This window comes from Rhodofomes roseus (genome assembly GCF_022264815.1).
Source record: "Rhodofomes roseus strain CIRM-BRFM 1785 chromosome Unknown C8Q71scaffold_7, whole genome shotgun sequence".
Taxonomy (NCBI): domain Eukaryota; kingdom Fungi; phylum Basidiomycota; class Agaricomycetes; order Polyporales; family Fomitopsidaceae; genus Rhodofomes; species Rhodofomes roseus.
This window is the reverse complement of record NW_025952963.1, coordinates 1,640,665-1,661,214: the sequence shown is the minus strand read 5'-3', so window position 1 is coordinate 1,661,214 and position 20,550 is coordinate 1,640,665. Positions and strand designations below refer to the sequence as shown.

The 20,550-nt window shown below is 60.2% G+C and overlaps 9 protein-coding genes across 9 annotated transcripts; 4 read left to right on the top strand and 5 right to left on the bottom strand.

Moving 5' to 3' along the window:
- Positions 1 to 1,864: 1,864 nt before the first annotated feature.
- On the bottom strand, positions 1,865 to 4,167 carry C8Q71DRAFT_752827 (uncharacterized protein). The gene is made up of 8 exons (XM_047923408.1): positions 4,012 to 4,167; positions 3,861 to 3,962; positions 3,792 to 3,809; positions 3,553 to 3,735; positions 3,252 to 3,499; positions 3,134 to 3,200; positions 2,180 to 3,082; positions 1,865 to 2,115 (listed from the first exon to the last, which is right to left on the bottom strand). The coding sequence occupies exons 1-8, from the start codon at positions 4,126 to 4,128 to the stop codon at positions 1,975 to 1,977; spliced, it is 1,779 nt and encodes a 592-aa protein (XP_047780694.1). The 5' UTR covers positions 4,129 to 4,167; the 3' UTR covers positions 1,865 to 1,974.
- Positions 4,168 to 4,237: 70 nt separating this feature from the next.
- C8Q71DRAFT_752824 (Tim10/DDP family zinc finger-domain-containing protein) lies at positions 4,238 to 4,901 on the top strand. Its single transcript, XM_047923407.1, has 5 exons — positions 4,238 to 4,362; positions 4,413 to 4,492; positions 4,542 to 4,610; positions 4,661 to 4,700; positions 4,748 to 4,901. Exons 1-5 carry the CDS (start codon positions 4,314 to 4,316, stop codon positions 4,813 to 4,815), a joined length of 306 nt encoding a protein of 101 aa, XP_047780693.1. The 5' UTR covers positions 4,238 to 4,313; the 3' UTR covers positions 4,816 to 4,901.
- Positions 4,902 to 4,922: 21 nt separating this feature from the next.
- On the bottom strand, positions 4,923 to 7,060 carry C8Q71DRAFT_752821 (YVTN repeat-like/Quino protein amine dehydrogenase). Its single transcript, XM_047923406.1, has 8 exons — positions 6,501 to 7,060; positions 6,374 to 6,446; positions 6,219 to 6,325; positions 6,040 to 6,126; positions 5,854 to 5,991; positions 5,726 to 5,800; positions 5,612 to 5,672; positions 4,923 to 5,558 (listed from the first exon to the last, which is right to left on the bottom strand). Exons 1-8 carry the CDS (start codon positions 6,966 to 6,968, stop codon positions 5,005 to 5,007), a joined length of 1,563 nt encoding a protein of 520 aa, XP_047780692.1. The 5' UTR covers positions 6,969 to 7,060; the 3' UTR covers positions 4,923 to 5,004.
- A 10-nt stretch (positions 7,061 to 7,070) lies between these two features.
- Positions 7,071 to 8,420, top strand: C8Q71DRAFT_545628 (protoheme IX farnesyltransferase). Its single transcript, XM_047919260.1, has one exon. The coding sequence runs from the start codon at positions 7,122 to 7,124 to the stop codon at positions 8,382 to 8,384; it is 1,263 nt and encodes a 420-aa protein (XP_047780691.1). The 5' UTR covers positions 7,071 to 7,121; the 3' UTR covers positions 8,385 to 8,420.
- On the bottom strand, positions 8,421 to 9,659 carry C8Q71DRAFT_545627 (uncharacterized protein). Its single transcript, XM_047919259.1, has one exon. It carries the CDS (start codon positions 9,288 to 9,290, stop codon positions 8,457 to 8,459), a length of 834 nt encoding a protein of 277 aa, XP_047780690.1. The 5' UTR covers positions 9,291 to 9,659; the 3' UTR covers positions 8,421 to 8,456.
- Positions 9,660 to 9,675: 16 nt separating this feature from the next.
- On the bottom strand, positions 9,676 to 11,653 carry C8Q71DRAFT_752814 (nicotinate phosphoribosyltransferase). Its single transcript, XM_047923405.1, has 10 exons — positions 11,478 to 11,653; positions 11,304 to 11,430; positions 10,961 to 11,248; positions 10,737 to 10,903; positions 10,635 to 10,684; positions 10,558 to 10,573; positions 10,378 to 10,500; positions 10,122 to 10,329; positions 9,920 to 10,068; positions 9,676 to 9,862 (listed from the first exon to the last, which is right to left on the bottom strand). The coding sequence occupies exons 1-10, from the start codon at positions 11,529 to 11,531 to the stop codon at positions 9,803 to 9,805; spliced, it is 1,242 nt and encodes a 413-aa protein (XP_047780689.1). The 5' UTR covers positions 11,532 to 11,653; the 3' UTR covers positions 9,676 to 9,802.
- On the top strand, positions 11,654 to 12,679 carry C8Q71DRAFT_906518 (ribosomal protein S5 domain 2-type protein; the record flags this gene model as incomplete). Its single annotated transcript, XM_047928926.1, has 3 exons — positions 11,654 to 11,774; positions 11,826 to 12,103; positions 12,154 to 12,679. Exons 1-3 carry the CDS (start codon positions 11,772 to 11,774, stop codon positions 12,677 to 12,679), a joined length of 807 nt encoding a protein of 268 aa, XP_047780688.1. The 5' UTR covers positions 11,654 to 11,771.
- Positions 12,664 to 13,814, bottom strand: C8Q71DRAFT_752806 (guanine-N-7 methyltransferase). The gene is made up of 3 exons (XM_047923404.1): positions 13,610 to 13,814; positions 13,357 to 13,564; positions 12,664 to 13,250 (listed from the first exon to the last, which is right to left on the bottom strand). Exons 1-3 carry the CDS (start codon positions 13,670 to 13,672, stop codon positions 12,736 to 12,738), a joined length of 786 nt encoding a protein of 261 aa, XP_047780687.1. The 5' UTR covers positions 13,673 to 13,814; the 3' UTR covers positions 12,664 to 12,735.
- Positions 13,815 to 16,001, top strand: C8Q71DRAFT_752804 (citrate synthase). Its single transcript, XM_047923403.1, has 9 exons — positions 13,815 to 13,902; positions 13,949 to 14,050; positions 14,104 to 14,171; positions 14,233 to 14,285; positions 14,342 to 14,601; positions 14,655 to 14,746; positions 14,802 to 14,975; positions 15,025 to 15,569; positions 15,622 to 16,001. The coding sequence occupies exons 1-9, from the start codon at positions 13,867 to 13,869 to the stop codon at positions 15,684 to 15,686; spliced, it is 1,395 nt and encodes a 464-aa protein (XP_047780686.1). The 5' UTR covers positions 13,815 to 13,866; the 3' UTR covers positions 15,687 to 16,001.
- Positions 16,002 to 20,550: the final 4,549 nt, after the last annotated feature.

Sequence of the window (20,550 nt, the reverse complement as noted above, 5' to 3'; positions counted from 1 at the left end):
CACGTACTCCACGACTACGACACATATGACTGCGGTGTAGACGGTCAACAAGGTGCGTTGAGCGGTTGACAAACATCTGGTTTGACTCAAGCAAAGGTGCAGTGTTTCCGACGCGCTGGGTGAGCAAGGGTGACGTCCGAAGACTGTGCTCGGCAACAACGCTGCGGTCGGTCGACCCCTGAGATCTGAATGATCGCGCACTCTGCTCACTCCAACCCGTATCGCTGTAGTCTGGCCGTCTCGACTGTTGTGTCAGTTATATCGCGTGTTCTATGAACTTGAGCGGGCCACACGGTGCCAGTCTCGCTTGTTGCATGCCGTCCACCGTGATCTGCTGTACCACACCTAGCGCCTGCATTATTTCTGGCCCAGGCTCTCCGCTGTGTATGGTGTCGCTCGGAATTTCCTTCCACAAGCACGCCTCCTCCGTTCTCTCTGCTTCGCCTTCAACTCCCACGGGCAAGTCAATGACGCCGTTCCGCCTCGGACGAAAGAAGAGGGCTGACCCCGTCTCATCGCCAGGTCCGAACTCGAATGCGCGGCCGTGCAACTAGATATCGCTACATGTCAACGCGTGTCGCATCCGTGCCCCAGGCCATGCAGAGTTTCAGACAGACATCACTCAGAAACGTCAGAGGGAGGTCCCTTGCCGTTCGTTCGCGCTCAGGTGTGCCTTGCTCCTGCTGGACGTCGCCCGTGCGCGGACAGACCATCGTGCATCGCGCCCTGCGCCTTTGACTGCTGTCTCAAAGGCTGCAGATTGCCAACGCGTTTCTACTTTTCCTTCGCCTCCATCCTTCCCCCAGGAACGAGCATGGCTTACCTTCGCGCATACGGACAATTGTCTCCTGGCCATTGTAAGTAGTTGCGAATGTGTTGTGCTGATCCTTAATCGATCCGAAGCTAATGTCTCTATTTTTGATAAAAGCAGGGAAGCAGTACTGTTCGTGCGGGCTCGCCCTCAACAGCGCCGTGACTCACAATATCCTAAACCGCGCACAATGTTGAGGTGATCAATAGTCAAAATAAAATTCAAAAGCTCGGGCTTCTCAACCACATGGAAGGCAGCATGGTGGTTTCGCATGGAAAACCCGATACGCTCGCCGGTGACCCTCTTGCGGTTACTTTTCCTCGGAGACCACTAGCTCTGTCGTCACGCTAGCGCATGGTCCATCGGAACCACGCGGCTTGCTTTCTCAACGTGGCTCTTTGGCCGTGCTCCAGCGTAACCCCCAGGGTGTGAGCGCGAAACACTGTGCGAGGTGAGACATCCCCAGTCAACGAATCGGACGCTTCACGGACGCATCCCTTGTCTTGATGTATTTGTCCCTAGGACATTGCAGTTGGGCACGGACTCCCCAATCAACCCCCTATGTTCCTACACACGAGTTCATGACTGCCACAGACCGCTGCTTTGCCCGTTGCCTATGTACGCCGCCCCCCATGTTGATTGCCATTCCAGTGCAACACAATGGCTTCTCGTCAATTCGACGCGTGCTCTGCGCCTGTGACTGGTGAACTACGTAAAAAGTAGTGATATTCAGTCAAGCAACAACCTGCAACAACTCGCCGAATCCTAAATGATCCGACTCATCGTCATGAACTTCGACCGGCCACATCGCGATTTGGTCCCTGAACCTTGAAACGTTGATGTCCGAGTCTCGCAGCGATGATGCAGCCGGAAGCGGACAATCTCCTCGGACTTGACTGCGCCCTGGATGGTGCAGATCCTCATCAAAATCAGAGCGATCGACCGAAGATACTATCTGAGTCGATCCGTTGTACTGGTGATACACATCCAATACACATCGCTCGAGAAGTACCGAACGGACTTGAGAGCAAAGACTCAGATCTTGACACACGGGTACGGTGTCATATAAAGAAAACTCCGTTAGCACATTGTAAGGCTACAGCAGTAGTATTTGCTGGTTACTACACGTACGATGACACGACGAGCCCCGCATTCACGAGACATCACTTCTTGCCCTTCTTGCCCTTCTTCGCACCTCCACTGCGGCCCTCGTCAACCACGGTTGCGGCAGCGTGCCCAGTCGTCTTAATATGCGCGAAGAGTTTCGTCCGACTATCAAACTCTGACTTGCACACGTTACAGCGCTGCTCACGCAGGCAACAACAGCGTGAGTACGTCGATGTACTGGTGATCATAATGCGCTCTCACCTCGTTGACAGCAGCGCCCGCTGCATCTGCGCGGGTGGCCTTCGCAGCCTCGCGAGCGCGACGCTTGTCTCGTTTCGAGAGCTGCGGCGTCGGCGTCGTCGCAGACTCCTGAGGCACGTCATCGACCTCCGCAGCTGGGTCAAGGGCGTCAACAGTGGAAGATGCTACGCTGGCTTGTTCGGACAGTGCCTTCGCCTTGAGTTGCGACTTTGTGAGGACTTCGGGGGACGGGGCACGCGGCGGCTTGGCCTTTGTCTTTCGTTTGGACGTGGATTGCGCTGCGCCACCTTCGCCGTCGCCGTCTCCATGCACGGTATCGCTTGATGACTGTGCTCTGGAACTGTTGGCGTTTCTCGCTGCGCTGCCCTCCTCGTCCTCGCCGCTGTCGATGTCGGCGGCGTGTGCTTCTGGCTCATTGACCGCATCCTCAGCATCCGACTGAGGAGCGGGTGTCTCTGGCGGTTCTTCGATCGTCCCTTCATCTTCGCCTGCATTACCCAGCGACTCGTCATTCTGCTCCTCGCCGTCTCCGTCAAGCCCCAGCTCTTCGCCCTCCTCCTTCATGTGCCTCTTCAGCTCATCGACTGCCTTCAAGTGCTTCCGGCTGCGCTCATGGCTATCCCACGCCGCCTCGCTGCGGAAGCTCTTGCCGCACGCAACGCACTCCCACTCCTCGTCTTCGTTCTCCGCCGCCGCCCACTCGAGGTCGTCCGCGTCGGGCATCGCCTGTGCCTTCTGCCAGTCCTGGGCGACAAAATCGGGCTGGGAGGACGGAGGGGCCGGTCGCGAGGATGGAGTGCGCGCGCCTCTCGGCGTGGACGCGGAAGAAGATGCAGCGGCGGCTTGTGCGGCGAGGTGAGCTTTGTACCGTGAGTCGCGTTTACGGAGGAAGGTCGCGAGAGACTAGGGGTGCGTTACGATACGTAATTTCGTCCACAATGGAAGGAGACATACCCGAACGGTATCGTTGTATTCCTTCCGCGCGTCGTCCCTCGCCCTTTTGTTGTCGCGTTCCATGAGCCTGTAGAGCGCATAAGTACTATTTACCATGTCTCTTCAAGGCGCACCTCACCTCCGTACTCGTCGATCAGGGGCTTCGTTGATATTCCATGCATCTGCCCAGGCAAAGTCCTTTGCCGTCACAAAGTTCATCCAAGAATTGTAGAACGTGCGCGCAGCTCTATCTCTGGAGTCCTTGTTAGCGGGCACCCATGGCCATGTTGCGTCGCCAAGGGATGGATGTTGAGAGGAAGCGTCGGTGAACTGGCGTTCCTCTTGAGCGAGCCGATCGAAGAGATTGTGGTATATGGTGAAGAAGCTCTGTAGGCGGATGTGAGCAAGGCTGCACGGGTAGCAGATTGCATGACACGTACATTAGGCCCGTCGTCGTAGCCAGTGTATATTGACGCGTCGAAGAACTGAGCGAGGTGTCGGACCGTCAGACCGCGATCGCGGGCGCGCGGAGGAGGGGCGCCGCGCTTGACGTCCTCGAAGACGGTTCGTGCGTCGGGCTCCGGAGCTAGGGAGGCCCGATGGCTGTCGTACCAAGCACGCTCCTACTTGACACGGAGCAATGAGACTTGGTATACAGGTATGGGGCAGGGAGACTCACTTGGTCATCGCTGAGTACCTAGAGAGAGGCATGAGCAAAGGAGCGACGGGAGCGAACGAGGGAAATTACTTCGTAGGCTTGCTGTAGCGTTGCAAAAGTGTTTGTTGCAGCATCTATGTTGTCGGGATTTTTGTCTGGGTGGTGGATGAGGGCGAGCCTGCGGAAGGATCGCTGGAGGAAGGATGAGTTTGCTGGGAGCGAGGACGGTGGCGCGGCGCACCCTGATCTCGTCTGCGGTCGCGTTGTCGTCGACTTCGAGGAGGGCGTAGTAGTCGGGCACTCCGCCGTCGTCGGGGCCGCTGCCCGCGCCGTGTGCGGTGGACTCGCGATTGCCCATCGTCGCGGTGGACGACGCCGCGGACAACAGCCGCCCGCCGTCTCAGCGGCGGATCTCGATCCCGATCGCCTTCTCCCCGCCGGCAGCCCTCGCCACGTCACGCCGTCACGCCGCGCGTCACGCACTCGCCACCACCGTGTGCCCCGTCGCCGTCGCTGCCCGCCACATCGTGCTCGCTGCCTGCCATGTCGAGCTTCTTTGGGTCCTCGTCCAGCACCCCGTCTCCAGCCCCAGGCGCGCCATTCCACCTGACCCGCTCGCGCACTCGCTGAACCTTCACACAGACATGGCCTCCCGCAGACAGGCCTTCATGGACACTTACCGCCAGGAAATGGCCCTCACCAACGCCCAGGAGCTCATGAACGTGCGTACTCGGCCCTCGAACACCCATCGCTGCGCCTCATGTCCCGTAGAAATGCAACGAGAAATGCTTTGCTAAGTGCGTCACCAAGCCGGGTGGCTCGCTCTCCGGCTCAGAACAAGTGCGTGTCCATGTGTGCCCTACCGGTGTCCTCCTTACCCGTGTCATCAGTCATGTTTGAGCAACTGCCTGCAGCGCTACATGGAAGCCTGTGAGTCGCTACCAGCTCCTGGTGTCTCCGCGCTCACCTCTCCCCAGTCAACATTGTCAGCAAGACATACATCGCTCGCGTCCAAAAAGAGCGCATCTCGCCAGAACTCGCATGATACACAGTCTAGACACGCCGTTCAAGTACATGTATTCCCGCGTAGTGCGATAATGTCCAGCTGGCTCGCTTCTCACGATGCTACGACACCTCGTGCCCGCTCAGACCTGAAGTTCACAACGTATCGCCATCGTACGGCTGGGGTTTCACTAATCATACACAGGGACCATGACACGCATTCGTCCACCGCTCAACCGGGAACCGGCACGTCTCCGGCCTCTTCCTCGACCTCAAACGCACAGCAGAACGTCTCGCGGTCCAGCAACACCAGTCCCCGGCCGTCCGGCGCCCACCTCAGCGCCCCCGCCGCAAACTTCCGCGCGGGCACGCCAACGCACTCCGCCACCTCCTCTGCTTCCCCCTCGCCCTCCGGAGACGCAGAGACCCACTCGTCACTCCACAGGTAGACCGCCCCGCCGCCCGTCGCACACACGAGGGAAGCCTTCCGGACGGGGTTCCAAACCGCACTGGTCACGGCACTTGCATGCAGCAGCACGCTCCTGAGCTTTGGCTTCATCACGGCGGGGGGCGCAGAGCGGCTGTCTGGCGGCCGGGCGAAGCTAGGGAAGACGTAGAGCCAGATTGCCTCGGGCGCGCCGCCGTAGCGCACCATAAGGGTCGTGCCGTCGATGTTCCAGGCGAGATGTTCGCAGGACGACTTGGTGGCTGCAGACAGCTCTGATGGAGGTTTTGTGCGGTCGCGTGGTGTCAGAGTCAATGTATGAGGAGCCTGCACGCGTTCGTCTGCGTTGTGTCAGTGACCTTCGTCGTTCGCTAGGCGAACACAGAACACGTACAGGAGAGGAAGCCACGCCCGCCCGTGGCCTCGAGCCACTCGAGTGGCTCGCGCCAGATTGTCTGCCAGCGTCTGGTCACTTGTGGTGTAGAAATGTTGAGTGGCGAGAACTTACCGTGCCCGTCGGTATTCGGCTCTGCAGCTCGAATGTGGCGACAGGGCCCCATGTCAGGTTTTCTAACACGTATACCTGGCACAGAATTCTCGGTCGGAGCGTCGTAAACGCAGCCACTACTGACGCACCTTGTCGTCCCACCCTAGCACAACAAGGAACAGCCCAACTGGATGCCACGCGACCGCACGCACCCCAAAGGTAGGGTCCTTCTCAGGCGTGAACGTTCCCAGCAGCTCGCCTGCCAAACTCAAGATGTAGATTTTGTGCTATGACTGCATTGAGCACGCTTGCGTCAATACAGACTCGCGGCATACCTCGAGCGGGCCCTCCCAGACGGCGACGTGATTCCCGGTCGGTGAGAGGCTGAGGGCAGCGAAGAGCGCAGTCGGGAGCGGAAAGTGCTACATGCAACAATACGGGGCGTCCTGATTGTGAGCTCGCACACGCCATTCGCCGGGTCGGAACGGTGGGTAGGGAAGGCGCATTGACGTACCCTGACCATGCGGTATGTGGAGGTGGCATCGTACACTCCCATGGCGTCCTTGGATTTATGGCGTTCTGCCAGGATGAGATAGTGCCCATCGGAGCGGAAGGCGTACCCTGTAGGTGTGTTAGCGACTGAGGCAGGCAGATGGGCGGGAGACGAACCTCGTTCGGGATGTGCTGGGTACTGGATGTACGTCGCGGAGTCTGTAACCAAACTCCAGACGGTCACTCGTAGCTACGATAGTTAATAAGTACACCGCAGCATCCGCGCACGGCTTGCGAGACATACCCCCCACTCACTCCAGCAGACGATGCTTCGCCCGTCGGGGGCCCATTCGGCTTTGACAAGGCCTTCCGCGCCCGCCTCTATGCGCGCGCGCCATTCTTCGTCGCGCATCTTGAAGACGTCGACGACGCCTTTGCGTGCACACGCAGCAAGGATGTACTCGGAGTCGCAGGACCAGCCTGCGTGCGTGATCCAGCCGTCTCTGTCGACCGAGCTGCCTGCGCCTCCATCCGGAGGAGCGCGAGCGGGAGGTCTCCTGGAGGTCGTGAGACGGGAGGACTTGCTGGGCGGCTGGGAAACGGCAGACGCGGTGGGGGAGGGGTCGGGGTGGAGCTGCCAGGAGCGGGTGATGTGGAAGGAGTCGGTGCGGCGGACGACGAGGCGGTCTTGGATGGCGGTGAGGAGGAAGTGGGCGCCGGGCGAGAAGGACACCAGCTGCCCTGTCTGCTTGTAGATCTCTGTAAAGTCCATGTTGCGGATGCGTCGCGTCTGTGGCGGCAGTCGCGATCGGCGCCGGCGTCTGCACCGTGCGAATCCGCTGCGTGGCTGAACGGATCCCCTCCGACGACGACGACGGCACTGTCGACTGCGACGACGACGACTACGACGACGACGACTGGCAGGATGAGGGCAGCACATCGCTTGCCATGGGCGTACATCTGCCGTGACTGTGTGCGCCGCCCCCGGCTGGCGTCCACCCTCGCCGTCACAAAGCCCGCCGGGTTCGCGTCCTTCTTCTTTCACAACGCAAGATGGCAGACAAGTGCCCCCGCACAGCGCCTTCCGTCGGGCCACATCGCCTCGCCCCTGCCGCCATTAGCGCACACCATCGCAGGGCACGCCGACCAGTATCCTCCGCCGCCGTCTGCGCTCCCCTATCGCAAAGCAAAGGTCCTCACCCCCAGCCGACTGCTCAAAATATACTCCGAGCTCTCCAAAACACGCCTCACCGTCCTCGTCGTCCTCACCGCCATGTCCGGTGTCGCCCTCTCCCCGCTCCCCACAACCGTCCCCGTCCTTCTGTCCACCGCCATCGGCACCGCCCTCTGCTCTGCATCCGCAAACACCCTCAACCAGATACAGGAGGTTCCACTGGACGCACAAATGCCGCGCACGCGCATGCGCCCCCTCGTACGCCGCGCCATCACGCCCCTCCATGCCGCAGGTTTCGCGACCGTCACCGGCATAGCTGGCCCAGCCATCCTCTGGACGATGTGCAACCCGACCACCGCCCTCCTGGGCGCAGCCAACATCGCCCTGTACGCCGGCGCCTACACTTGGCTCAAGCGCAAGAGCGTCCTCAATACCTGGGTGGGTTCCGTCGTCGGCGGCATCCCTCCCCTCATGGGCTGGACGGCGTGCGGGGGAAACATCCTTCCTTCCGCAGAGTACCCGATACATCTCTTCCTACCCTCCTTCCTCTCCTCCGCCCCCACCGACCTCGCACTCATCGACAACCCGCTCGCTCCCTGGGCGCTCTTCCTCATCCTCTACAGCTGGCAGTTCCCCCATTTCAATGCCATCTCTTACCTTGTCCGCGAGTCCTACGCCGTCGCGGGCTACCGCATGCTCTGTGTCCTCTCCCCTCCCAAGAACGCCCTCGTCGCCCTCCGCCATGCCCTCGTCCTCATTCCCATCTGCTCCGTCCTCGTCCCGCTGTCAGGACTGACGAGCTGGACGTTTGCCCTAGTGAGTCTCGTGCCCAACGTCGTGTGCGCGCGCGCAGCGTGGCAGTTCTGGAAGCATACGACGGAGAAGAACGCGAAAAAGCTGTGGCATTACTACCTGGCCTATCTCCCTGCCGTACTTGGGCTCATGATGGTTTGCAAGCGCGGTCTGTGGGGTTCCTGGTTCGAGACAGAGGAGAAGAGCGACGTGGAGAGCTAGATCGCATTCATTACGTACATTGTATAAACATCCAGATGCACCTGTAATTGTCCATAATGCTTGCACTCACTGCTATGTCTGTCCGCCTCTGAAGGCCTTCGTTGCCTTTCTTGCCTCCCTTTGCCGCTTGACCGCCTCCAGCCGTGCCTTCAACAGCGACACCTTCGCATCCGCCTCCTCCTGCACCCGCTCCTCCTCCAGCAGCCTGTCCATAATGAGTTCCTTCTCGTCCTGCTCTTTCCGCCTCCGAATCGCCCCCTCGTCGACCACTGCGTCCTGACCGTCCTGCGCGTCTTCCGTCGTCTGTGGCGGAAAGCCTTCCGGGACCTCTGGCGCAAGCACCGGCTCAGCAAATATGGTCGCTTGCTCGTATGTCTCGCGGATGTCGGGTGCGTTGACGACTGCGGCCTGGAACCGCTCCCACTCCTCGTCGATCGCGCTCCTCGACGCCGGCGCGGCGGGCGCACCTGATGCGCCGTCTGGCGCGTCTTCGTCGTCCGTATCCTCGGAGGGTGGTGGTGGTGCGCGAGACGGGTCCGAAAAGAAGTCCGTGGGGAAATCTCCCTGGGCGGCCGGCGGGAGCTGTTGTGCATCCTCCTCCTCCTCGTCTACCCTCCTCCGCTTCGCCTCGACGCCCTCGTCCTCCCCGTCCGACGGCTCCTCGGACGCCTTCCGCTTCTGCCTGAGGAGCTCCTCCTGCGCTCGCCGCTGCTCCTCCTCCCGGAGCCGCGCCGCGCTCGTGCGGTGCTGCTTGCTGCCGATGTGGCCCTCCCAGGACGTGCCCTGCTTGATGTTGAGCCCGCACGCGATGCAGCGCAGCTGGCCGCTCGCGGAGTAGGACGCGAGCGGGTGGTTGACGCGGACCTCTTGTCGTTTCGCTCGGAGGAGAGAACGTGCGTCCGACATGGTGGAAAGCAGTTGTGAGTGGCGAGCGCACGCGTGTGTGGCGAAGCAGGCAACTCACTCAAGCGCTCGTGTGCGCGCGACGTCTGCGGGCACATCGCGTCTGCTGCGTCGTTGATTCAATTGTCATTCGGGCGAAGGCACTCGTGCTCGGCAGTCCTGATGTTGAGGAGATACTGAGCTCATCGAGTATGAACTCTGTGGCCTGTGTGGCCCTCACGCTTTGAGTGCAGCTCCGTGGTCGTTAGTACACGCGTGTATACCGCCCCAGTCGCGACGATTGCGAGCACAGATAATGATTAGAATAGATGTCCCAAAGCTTCTTGCGAACACGCCCAAGTACCCTTACTTTGGTGATGCAGCATGAAATGGAACAGCACACCATGCAGGGGTTCAACTGACGGCACTCTTGTATACAACTTCTCGTAAAACTTCTCGTACAAGCTTCTAGGTTCATCAGGATACAACTCTATACCAGCCACGACGTCTAGTGTCTAACACGGAGATGCAGTTCATCACAAAGGAAGATGATAGATTTGCTTGACCAGCTTGACGATATCTGGATCGCCGGTGTTCTGAGCATCAAGCGTCAGTCAATGCAGGCGGGCATGTCGTAAGAAAGCAGAGTCTACCTTCGTGAGCTCGTCGCTGATTTTGACGCAAGGCTTGCCATCCACGGCCGCCAGCTTGATGACCATGTTCAGCGCCTTGCTCTTCTCCGTGCCGCCGCTCGACGCCTTCTTGAAGTCGTTGGTGAACGACGTACCGATTCCGAACGAAGCTGTACAACAGAGGTGAGTGCCATGGCGTACAGCACCAGGTTTGCACACTTACCGGTGAAGCCCACCTCGTCACATTGAGCCTTGAGCTTCTTGGCCTTCTCGACACTGAGTGCATCGGAGAAGATGATTATCTTTTCGCGGTGATCAATGCCAAGTGACTCGTAGATCTCTCTGGCTCGTGGTGCATAGATGAACGGGTCACCAGAGTCCTGGCGCAGGCCTTTCCACCTCCTTGCACGCTCTGGGTCCTCGACAAAGTCCTGTGCGTATGTGTCAGCAGACGGACACTGGAATACCGTGTGCGAGACCTTGTAGAAGACCTCCGTTGAGAAAGTGTCTGTCAAGGCGAGTTGTAGTGCGTTTGGGTAGACCTCTTCCCAGAGGGTGAGCGCGATGCCGTTGGCGTGTTCGTAACCCTTCGACGCGCCGATCTGAGAGGCGGCGCATTAGAGACGCGAGCAAGGAGCCGATAGATGGACGACGCTCACACCCATGAACCATTCGCTGCAGAGGACGAAGGCACGATATTAGGCTTTCTGAGCGCGCGGTGGAGAAGCGCACGCACTGAGCTATCGTTCCAACCGGCGAGAGACCATGCAAACGCGCGAGGTGGACCTGAATGATACGCCTGTAAGGATTGGTAATGGAACGAACTTCACCGACTCACGTTACTCGTTCCAGTCAGCTTTCCCGGTCCAGAAAAGTCCTTGGTCGCGCGGACGAGTCCTTGAACGACGATATCCTGGTTGTGGTAGGACCTCCGCCGGCGAGTGCCGAACTCGCTGAAGGAGCAGCCCGCCTTGATGAGGTCTTCAGCCTTGGCATATGACTGCTCTGCACGGCGACATGTGCGTAAGCTAGGCGGAAGGTGAAGCGCACGAGACGAAGTACCTTCCTGTCCGGCATAGTTCCAATCGGTGTCCACGACATTGAAGTACAGCTCGCTCAAGCAGGCCATGAGCGGGACTTCCCAGAGGATAGTCTCGAGCCACGGGCCGACGGCCTCAATCTCGGGATGACCGAGGTTGGCATCGTGCTCGAGCGGGACGAAGCGGATGGCGACTTGCTCGGGCTTGAAGTGGTACTGGCGGAGGTAGTGGAGGTACTCGTCGGAGAAGTACGGGCAGGTGGCCTTGAGCCAGGCACACTCTTCGTCTGACAGACTTAGCGCGCCGAATTCTAGGATAGGCGCGTGAGCTACGAATGGGACGAGCATAGAGACGGACGCGCGCACTGGAGACAGAGTCACGGAAGGCGTCGATGCACTCGCGGGTGAAGGGGACATCCTTGTCGCGGTGGGTAAAGCGGTAGGTCGCCTGGACGTCGCGAAAGTGGCGAAGGACGGCTTGCTGCATGGTGAACTGACTGGCGTGTCAGTGCGCGATAAGCGGGACCGGATGGGACGCACCTTGTAGAGATCGGTGTCGAGCAGCGACGGCGGGAGAACGTGTCTCGACGACATGGTGGGCGACGGGACACGGCCGAGGAGGAGGAGGAGGAGGAAGGGCGATAGGGAGGAGGCGCAGTCGATAGTCGCTCATCGCGGCGATGGAGGGAGCCAATCTCGTCCACCGGGCGCGCGGCTACACACGGTCGCGGCAATGAGCGCGCCTCCTCCCGCGGTGGCCGAGCGACTGAGCGCGTCTTCAACGCATCCACCGCCACCGTCCCCGACACACGCGAGCACGAGTGCTTGGCGGCCATGGTCAGTCGTCATTCCCTGGCATCAGCGCGCGGCTGCTAACTGCCCCCGCAGAGCTCACGCGTCGAGATCCTCAACGACGGAGGCTACCGCTCAGACGGCCGACGCCAGTACGAGCTCCGCGACATCGACATCGACCTCTCCCAGCAGGGCACCGCAGACGGCTGCTGCACCATCACCCATGGCCTCACCCAGGTCCTCGTCACCGTCTTTGGCCCCAAAGAGGCCAAGATGCGCTCCCAGACCCTCCACGACCGCGCCGTCATCAACGTCGAGATGAACGTCCTCCCCTTCAGCACCGGCGAGCGCCGCCGCCGCGCACGCGCAGACAGGTCAGTCGTCCGCCTGTGTCTCTTTGCCTCAATGTGACGGTACGTGCAAGGCGGATCCTTGAGCTCGCTGCGACGATCAAGTCCACATTCGAGCCCGTCGTGCAGACCACCCTCTACCCGCGCTCTCAGATCGACATCTTTGTCCAGGTCCTCCAGCAGGACGGCGGGCTTCTGCACGCATGCATCAACGCGACCACCCTCGCCCTCATCAGCGCCGGCATACCCATGACCGACTTTGTCTGCGCGGTCAGCGGCGGCGTCCACTCCACCTCGCCGCTCCTCGACCTCACCACGCTCGAGGAAAACGACCTGCCGCACATGACGGTCGCCGTCATGCCGCGGACGGGCAAGGTCACTCTCGTCGCGCTCGAGACGCGGCTGCACGTCGACCGATTCGCAGACATATTCCGGCTGGCGGGCGACGCAGGGCAGGCACTACACAAGGAGATGAAGCGGGCGGTGAAAAGTCGCGCGACCCGGTTGGTCGGCGCGATGGAGACGGGCATGAAGCCGCCGATGGGCGGCGCAGATGCGTTCGAGCGAGATGTTGTAATGGAGGACAAAATGAGTTTTTGACTTCCGTGGTATGCTGGTCTAAGGCTACAACAGATGGGCAATCGTACAAATGCTGCTCAGTCCCTCGACACCTCGATCCTCCGAAAGCACGCGAGCCATTTGTCGCCCTTATTGCGCTCGACCTTTTTCCCCTCCTCCGTGCTGGCATAGACCGCGTCGAGGATGGGGCCCTTGCCCTCGCCTCTGAGATCTTCCTCACTCACGTACTGGAATAGCGGAAAGTCCTCGAGGTGGGTCTTCATCCACTCGTGCAGATCTTGGACGTCGGTGATCGTGTACACGATGCCACCGGGCTTGAGGACATAGGCGTATTCCGCGAGCAGCGTGGGCGAGATGATGCGGGCCTTGTGCTTGCGCGACTTGAAGTGGGGGTCGGGGAAGAGGAAGAACATGGCAGAGAGGGAGTGCTTGGGGAAGTAGTTGGGCGTAAACTTCATGGAGTTGGCGCGCACGATAGAGACATTCTGGTACGGGGCCGGAGACGTGCTGCCGGGCTGGGGGGCAGATGTGGCGCGGAGGGCGGCGATGCGGTCCTGGACGTACTGCGAGACCTGGACACGAATCTCCATGCCTGTGTGGGTGCACGAGGGTCAGCGATTGGCGGGACGGGGTCAGATGTTGATGGAGGAGAGGGACGCGGGGAGGAGAGGTCGGCGATAGACGGAGAGGGGACTGACCGAGCATAAGGGTGTCCGGGAATAGAGGGGCGAGTGCGATCAGGAGACCGCCAAAGCCACAGCCGACGTCTGCGAACTCGGGGGTCTTGGCCGAGGCTGCGAACGCGGGGTAGAGCTCGGCCCAGTTGAAGGCGCGCGGGGAGGACGGGTAGCTGAGTGCGTGGTCAGAGAAGGGGTTCGCGTGCGCCCGCTGGCGATAGTGTCTTTTCTGCGACGGGTCAGACGGCGCACACACCCACGGCGGGCCACGCACCTGGGGCAGCAGCGCGTTCTGCTCAGCGTCGGCGTCGGCGTCGGGCCGCTTGCGCTTGGGCATCGCGGCGACGGCGGGGTGCTGGAGGTGGCCGGGAGGAGGAGAGAGAGCCCGGCGGGAGAAGCCGACAAGTCCGAGCGCACGTGGGAACGGCCGGGCGGGCTCATAAGTGTGCGCTGGCGGCGGTCTCTCCTCACCCTTTCCTCCTCCTCGTCGCCAGAGCCCTCCTCGTCGCCGCCGCCGCCGTCGCGCACGCCATGCAGTCCTCGCTCGTCCGCTCCGCCATTGCCCAGGTGCGTCCCCCCACCCCGCCCAGCCACGTGTGCTCATCACGCCCAGTCCCGCCGCAGCGCCTTCGCCTGCCCGGCCAGGCTGGCCTCGACCAAGGCAACCTCCCTCAAGGACAGAGTCGCCGAGCTCATCCCCGCAGAGATTGAGAATGCACGCACCTCGCCCTCCTCCCAGCGCGTCATGCTGATCGTCGATCGTAACAGGTCAAGGCCACGCGTGCCGAGCACGGAAAGAAGGCATTCGGCCCCGTTCTCGTCGACCAGCTCTACGGGTCAGTCCTATTTGTATCCTCCCACTGTCCCCGGACCGCCTCACTGATCTCTGCCCGGCAGCGGCATGCGAGGTCTCCCGGCCCTCATCTGGGACGGTTCCGTCCTCGACGCTGGTCCGTCGGTTTTCCGTCTTCCCTAATCGGCGCCCTTTCTCACTCACCTCTCGCAGAGGAGGGCATCCGCTTCCGCGGCAAGACCATCCCCGAGTGCCAGCAGGCCCTTCCCAAAGCCCCCGGTGGCCAGGAGCCCCTTCCCGAAGCCCTTTTCTGGCTTCTCCTCACCGGTGAGGTTCCCACCCAGGAGCAGACCGATGCCCTCTCCCGCGAGTGGGCCGCGCGCGCCGAGCTCCCCGCTTTTGTCGAGGACCTCATCGACCGATGCCCGTCCACTCTCCACCCGATGAGCCAGTTCTCCATCGCGGTCACCGCCGTGCGTAGTCACCCTCGACGTCATCTGCAGTCACACTCACGCGCCTCCCACAGCTCAACCACGGTTCTGCTTTCGCGAAGGCGTACTCGGAGGGTATCTCCAAGAAGGAGTACTGGAAGCCGGTCTTCGAGGACTGCATGGACCTGTGAGCACGACGTCATCGCCCGATAGGCACCGCGCGCTCATCACTCTGCCGGCAGCATTGCAAAACTGCCCAACATCGCGGGCCGCATCTACCGCAACACCTACGGCCGCGGCAAGCTGCCCGCCATTGACCCCACCAAGGACTACTCCTGGAACCTGTCTCACCTGCTTGGTTTCAGCGACAAGCCCGGCTTTGTCGAGCTCATGAGGCTCTACATCACCATCCACAGGTACATTTCTCGCGTTAATGCCTACTACGCAGCCGTTGACGCAGCGTAGTGATCACGAGGGTGGCAACGTCTCCGCCCACACTGGCAAGCTCGTCGGCTCCGCTCTCTCGGATCCTTTCCTCGCTTTCGGTGCGTCCCTCAACGGTCTCGCTGGTCCTCTCCACGGTCTCGCGAACCAGGAGGTGCTCGTCTGGCTGCGTAAGATGCAGGCCAAGATCGGCAAGAACGCTTCCGACGAGGCCGTCAAGGAGTACGTCTGGTCGACGCTCAACGCCGGTCAGGTTGTTCCTGGCTACGGTCACGCCGTCCTCCGCAAGACGGACCCGCGTTACATGGCCCAGCGCGAGTTCGCGCTGAAGCACATGCCGGATGACCCCATGTTCGAGCTCGTTGGCCAGGTGTACAAGAACGTGCCCGACATCCTGCTCGCGGCAGGTAAGGCGAAGAACCCGTGGCCTAACGTCGACGCGCACTCCGGTGTGCTCCTCACGTACTATGGTCTCGAGGAGATGCAGTTCTACACTGTTCTCTTCGGTGTCTCGCGTGCGTTTGGTGTCGCTGCGCAGCTCATCTGGGACCGTGCGCTTGGTGCTCGTGAGTGCTCCCCGTGGACATGACCTATCTATTGGTGACACCATTTATTCAGCTCTCGAGCGTCCCAAGTCGTACTCGACCGCCGCCATCCAGAAGATGTTCAAGGGCAAGCAATGAGGTGGTCACTCCAAAAAGGCTTTGGGTGGACGCTGCCAGCGCACCCGCGGCCGTGCATTGTAGGACGGATAAGTAGAGTCATGGTAGATTACTTGAATGCTCTCTGCACTAGTGACTATATAAAGCATGTTATAAGATCTCCGTGGTGTGTTCGCTATGGTGCCAAGGAACATCTAATCTACTACAGTCAAATTGTGATCTGCTGGGATGACTCATGTGTGTAGACCCAATGTGCATGATACAACATCAATGTGACACTATTTTGCAGGCAGTTACTACACACTTAAGGATGGTGGGGAAACACCATGAGGATGCAACTGTGGTAAGCACCTTGTAGCCCTATACTCTGGGCACTGGATGCTTGTACTGTACCTTGTAGACTCTGTAACCTTCCTGGTCCTTAACAAGTAATGTATCAATATTAGTTGAGTTCCACAAGGACACAACTGAGACACTGTAACTGTTGAAGAAAGAGGTTTTAGGCTTAGTAAGCCCAGTGGCAGTGAAGGACTAAAGAGTGAGTGAACAGACCAGTCCCAAAGGGAGGATCCTATGCTGGCAGGCAGAGGAGAGGACGAAGGATCGTTATCATTACAGGGCAAACCAGCCCAGTATATATACACATTTGATACAGGTCACATGCTGTATCAGTGGTTCATCAGTAAGCTGAAAACTCGGAAGTTCAACACTCCCACTTGTTCAAGATGTTGAGTATCTCATCATGCCAACCGAAGACCTGAATTTCTCGATTCCACGGAAGGGAACATTCTTGGTCAAGGCATCAGCAAGTTGGTCTTCACTTGCAACAAAATAGATGTCCATCTCCCCATGTTCGTAGAACTCTCGAATGTAGTGATACCGGATTTCTATGTGCTTGGTATGGCGGGGTTCACCGCAAGGAAAATGTTGCCTTGGTTGTCAAGACAAAGTGGAGTTGGATGAGACATGTTGTCTCCCAGTTCTTCTCCAAAATGACGCAGCCAAGCCATCTGACGACAGCAGTCGGAGCTGGCCTTATACTCTGCTTCGGTTGAAGACAAAGATACCGTTGGTTGGCGTCTTGACACCCAAGTAATGACACAGTTGGCCATGAGGAAAACAAAGCCAGATGTAGAGTGCCTATCATCATGGTCTTCAGCCCAGTCTGAGTCTGAGTAGGTGATCAGACCAGAGTTTGAGCCTCCATCATAGCAAAGTGCAAGTTCCTTTGTCCCTTGAAGATATCTCAGGACATAGTACGCAAACTTCATATGCTCTTTGGATGGATTTGTGTTGAGGTTGCGGCACGTGATCTCGATCTCGGCCACACCGCACGTGACAGACCGCCGGGGGTGGTTCGTCCTCTCGTCCCCTTCCCCTCTCTTCTCTCCTCAGTCGAGTGTTACCCACGACTGAGGTGAGAGTTCCGCGTTCCATACTTACGATAGTTACTCACGTCCTGCATAGCGTCTGACGGCTGTGCAGGTAACCCTAATTTAGTCGAGTGTTACCCACGACTGAGCGTCTGACGGCTGTGCAGTTCCTACAGGTTATGAGCCCTGGTCGGAGGTTTTGAGCCCCCGCACCAGTACCTGGAACGCACCGATCGCCCATAGACTTCGTGTAACATCGCAACGCCCACAGAAGAGCGTTCCTGACCCGCATATAGTCACCTCCCCTCGCGTCAAATGACGAAGACTCCCCAGCCGAGTCCGAAAGCACCGGGCCGTGTCTCCTCCATCATGTCCGAACCCGGTAAACTTCCGAGTATTCGCCCCCAGCCGAAGACGATCTCGTCGATCGCGATTCCGTCTTCTATGCATGCCGGCGGCGAGATCCTCGACCGCGCCAAGAGCAACTGGTTCGAGTGGAAGGCGTACGTCGAACGCAGCGCCAAGATGTGCCATCTCTGGCCATACTTCATAGGCTACGTCGAACGTCCCGACCCGGCCGTCGACTCTGCATCCGCTTACAACTTCGACTGCAACGAGATGGTCGCCATCGCTTTCCTCGAGTCCAAGACGAACAAGGAGGAGCAGGTGTTCATCCAGAAGAACGGACCCTCGCTCGCTGCCGTCTGGAAGGCGCTATGCCAACGCCACGAGAAGGAGCCCGGAGCGTACGCGCAGGCAACGCTGATACAGGAGCTGTTCAGCTGCCGGTACGTCCCGACCGAACGTTATTCCGTGACGAGCCTCCGCATGCAGGAGATCGTTGACCGTATCTACAACATCGGTCTCCCATCCGCCGACGTCATGATGACCGTCGCCATGCTGAACGCCATGGCCGGCCACCTGAAGTACCTCCAATCGCAGGTTGGAACCTCCCTGGCTTCCAGTACCCCCGAGATGCCGTACACTTCGGTTGACATCTTCAAACGACTGGACTTCGAGCAGCAAATGAGCGCTGTCGACGCCGTACCCGGTGTGTCCGACGCCCTGGCCGCCTCCGCCCAATCTGGTCGTACGACGCGCATGTGTTCTAACCCAGCGTGCCCTAACCCGAAGGGTCACCTCATCGACACGTGCTTCGCCAAGGGCGGCGGTCTCGAGGACAAGGCTAAACACGACGAGTATCTGGCCTCCCGCCGCCGTGGTCGTCAGGGCAAGGCGAAAGAAACCGCGGCCGCCGCTACTACGCTCAACGCGCCGACGTCGCTGGCCAAGTCGGCCTCTGTTGACTCCTCAGGCAGGCCGTTCGTCGTCGACACCTCCACGGGCAAAGTGTACTTCCTCAGCGTGGATCCTCCTGCCAGCGCATCTGCCCAGCCCGACCTGGACTCTGACGACTTCTCTGAGCTGGCGAACGTCGCCACTGCCCCCGACTGGGTGGGCGCTGTGGCAACTCCGGCCGACGTACAAGAGTACTCCGCTCTGGTCTCGCTCACCTCCGAAGACAAGGTCTCGCTCAACTGGTCGTCTCACGCTCGTGCCACTGTGGACCCGTCTGCCTACGCTGTCGTCCCGCTGCCCGCTGCCTCTCGTCGCGTGTCCACTGTCGGCTCTGAACCTTTTGTCTTCGACTCAGGCGCCTCCACGCATCTCTCTCCGAACCGTCGTGACTTTCATGAACTGCGTCCCATCGCTCCCCGTGGCATCCGCGGCATCGACGGATCCGTCATTCACGCCTGCGGTGTCGGCAAGGTCAGGCTGCGTATCGGACGTGGCGCCTGCATTGTGCTCGACGACGTTCTCTACGTACCCCGCGCGACCGTGCGTCTAATCAGCATCTCTGCCCTTTGTTGCTCTGTTGCCCGTTACAGGGTCTTGTTTGACGACGAAGGTGTGTCCATCCTGACTCGCGGTGGCGCTGTTGTCGCATCCGGCACTCTCACGGGACGTCGCCTGTACTCGCTGAACGGGATTCCGCCGTCGACCGAACACGCTCTGCTGTCCGCTCGCCTGCCCACTCTCGACACCTGGCATCGTCGCCTGGGTCACGTCAACCATCGGTCAATCTACGACATGGCCCGTCTCCGCTCCGCGAAAGGTATGCCCATCACCCTTTCCCCTGCACCGAACAAATGTGAACACTGTATTCTTGGCAAGCAGACGAGATCAGTTGTTCCAAAGGTGCGGGAGGGGGAGAAGGCTACGCGGAAGTTGGGGCTGGTGTACGTTGATCTGCAAGGGCAGATGGATTCTCGGTCCGCGAACGGAAATGTGTATTCCCTAGACATAATTGACGATCACACGTCGTTTTCCTGGACGATCCCCATTCCATCTAAGGACGCTGCCAAACCCCGTTTCGAGGCGTGGGCCAATGCTGTCGAAACCGAATCTGGGGAGAAGATCCGCGCCGTGCAGATCGACAACGGCGAGCTGCTCTCTAATGACTTCAAAGCGTTCCTCGCCCGTCGCGGCATATCTCTACGTCTCACCGCCGCGTACACGTCGGCGCACAACGGGCGTGTCGAACGTCTGCACCGCACTCTCATGGATCGAGCCCGTGCGATGCGTCTCGCCGCCAATGTTCCCGCAAATCGTTGGGACGAGTTCCTGCTCACTGCGAACTACCTTACCGTCCGCACGCCCTCGCGCTCTCTCCCTCCAGGTGTCACTCCGTATGAAGCTTGGCACGGTCGAAAGCCGGACCTCTCCCACCTTCGCGAAGTCGGCTGCCGGGCTTTCGTGCTGATTCAGAACAAGCATAACCCGAAGATCTACGAGAGATCTGTCGAGTGCGTGCTCATCGGCTATGGTCTGAACTCGAAGACCTACCGGTGTTATCATCGCGCCTCCCACAAGGTAGTCAGCTCGTTCCACGTCGCCTTCATCGAGTCGCACGAATCCTCTGATGCCCTACCGGCCCCATGTGTCCCTCCCGCTCCGGCTGTCGTGCCCGACGATGACCCTGTGGTTCCAGGTGTCACGTCTGCCTCCGACGCCGTTGCTGCGGACGACCCAATGCCGGCCGTCATGCCCGACGACCTGCCTCCCGCTGCTCACGCGCCCGATGCGGCTGCGCGACTTGCGCCCGCCCCGCCCGCCGTCGAGCCTCGGCGCTCCTCGCGCATCCCCATCCCATCTCTGCGCCGTGCCGAGGCTGATGGCCTGCCTCACGTCACCCGACTACAGCGCACTCTCGACGCCATTCGCGCTCCCGCCCCGCGCCCTCCTTCGGGCTCAGCTGTCCCAGAGCCGTCGCGTGTGTCGGTGGCTCCCGACGCGCCCGACGTCGCCGCGGTGCATGCCCCCGCTGAGCCCCGGGTGCCCCCGGACTTCGTCGTGGACCAACCGCCTCCGGTCGACGAGCCGGACATCCTCGCGCAGCTCGAGGCCCTCGCCGCATCCGACGCCATTCCCATGGACGTCGAGTATCCCGGCGACCCTGCCACGCTGGAGGAAGCTATGTCCGGTCCCTTCAAGGCTGAGTGGTCCGCTTC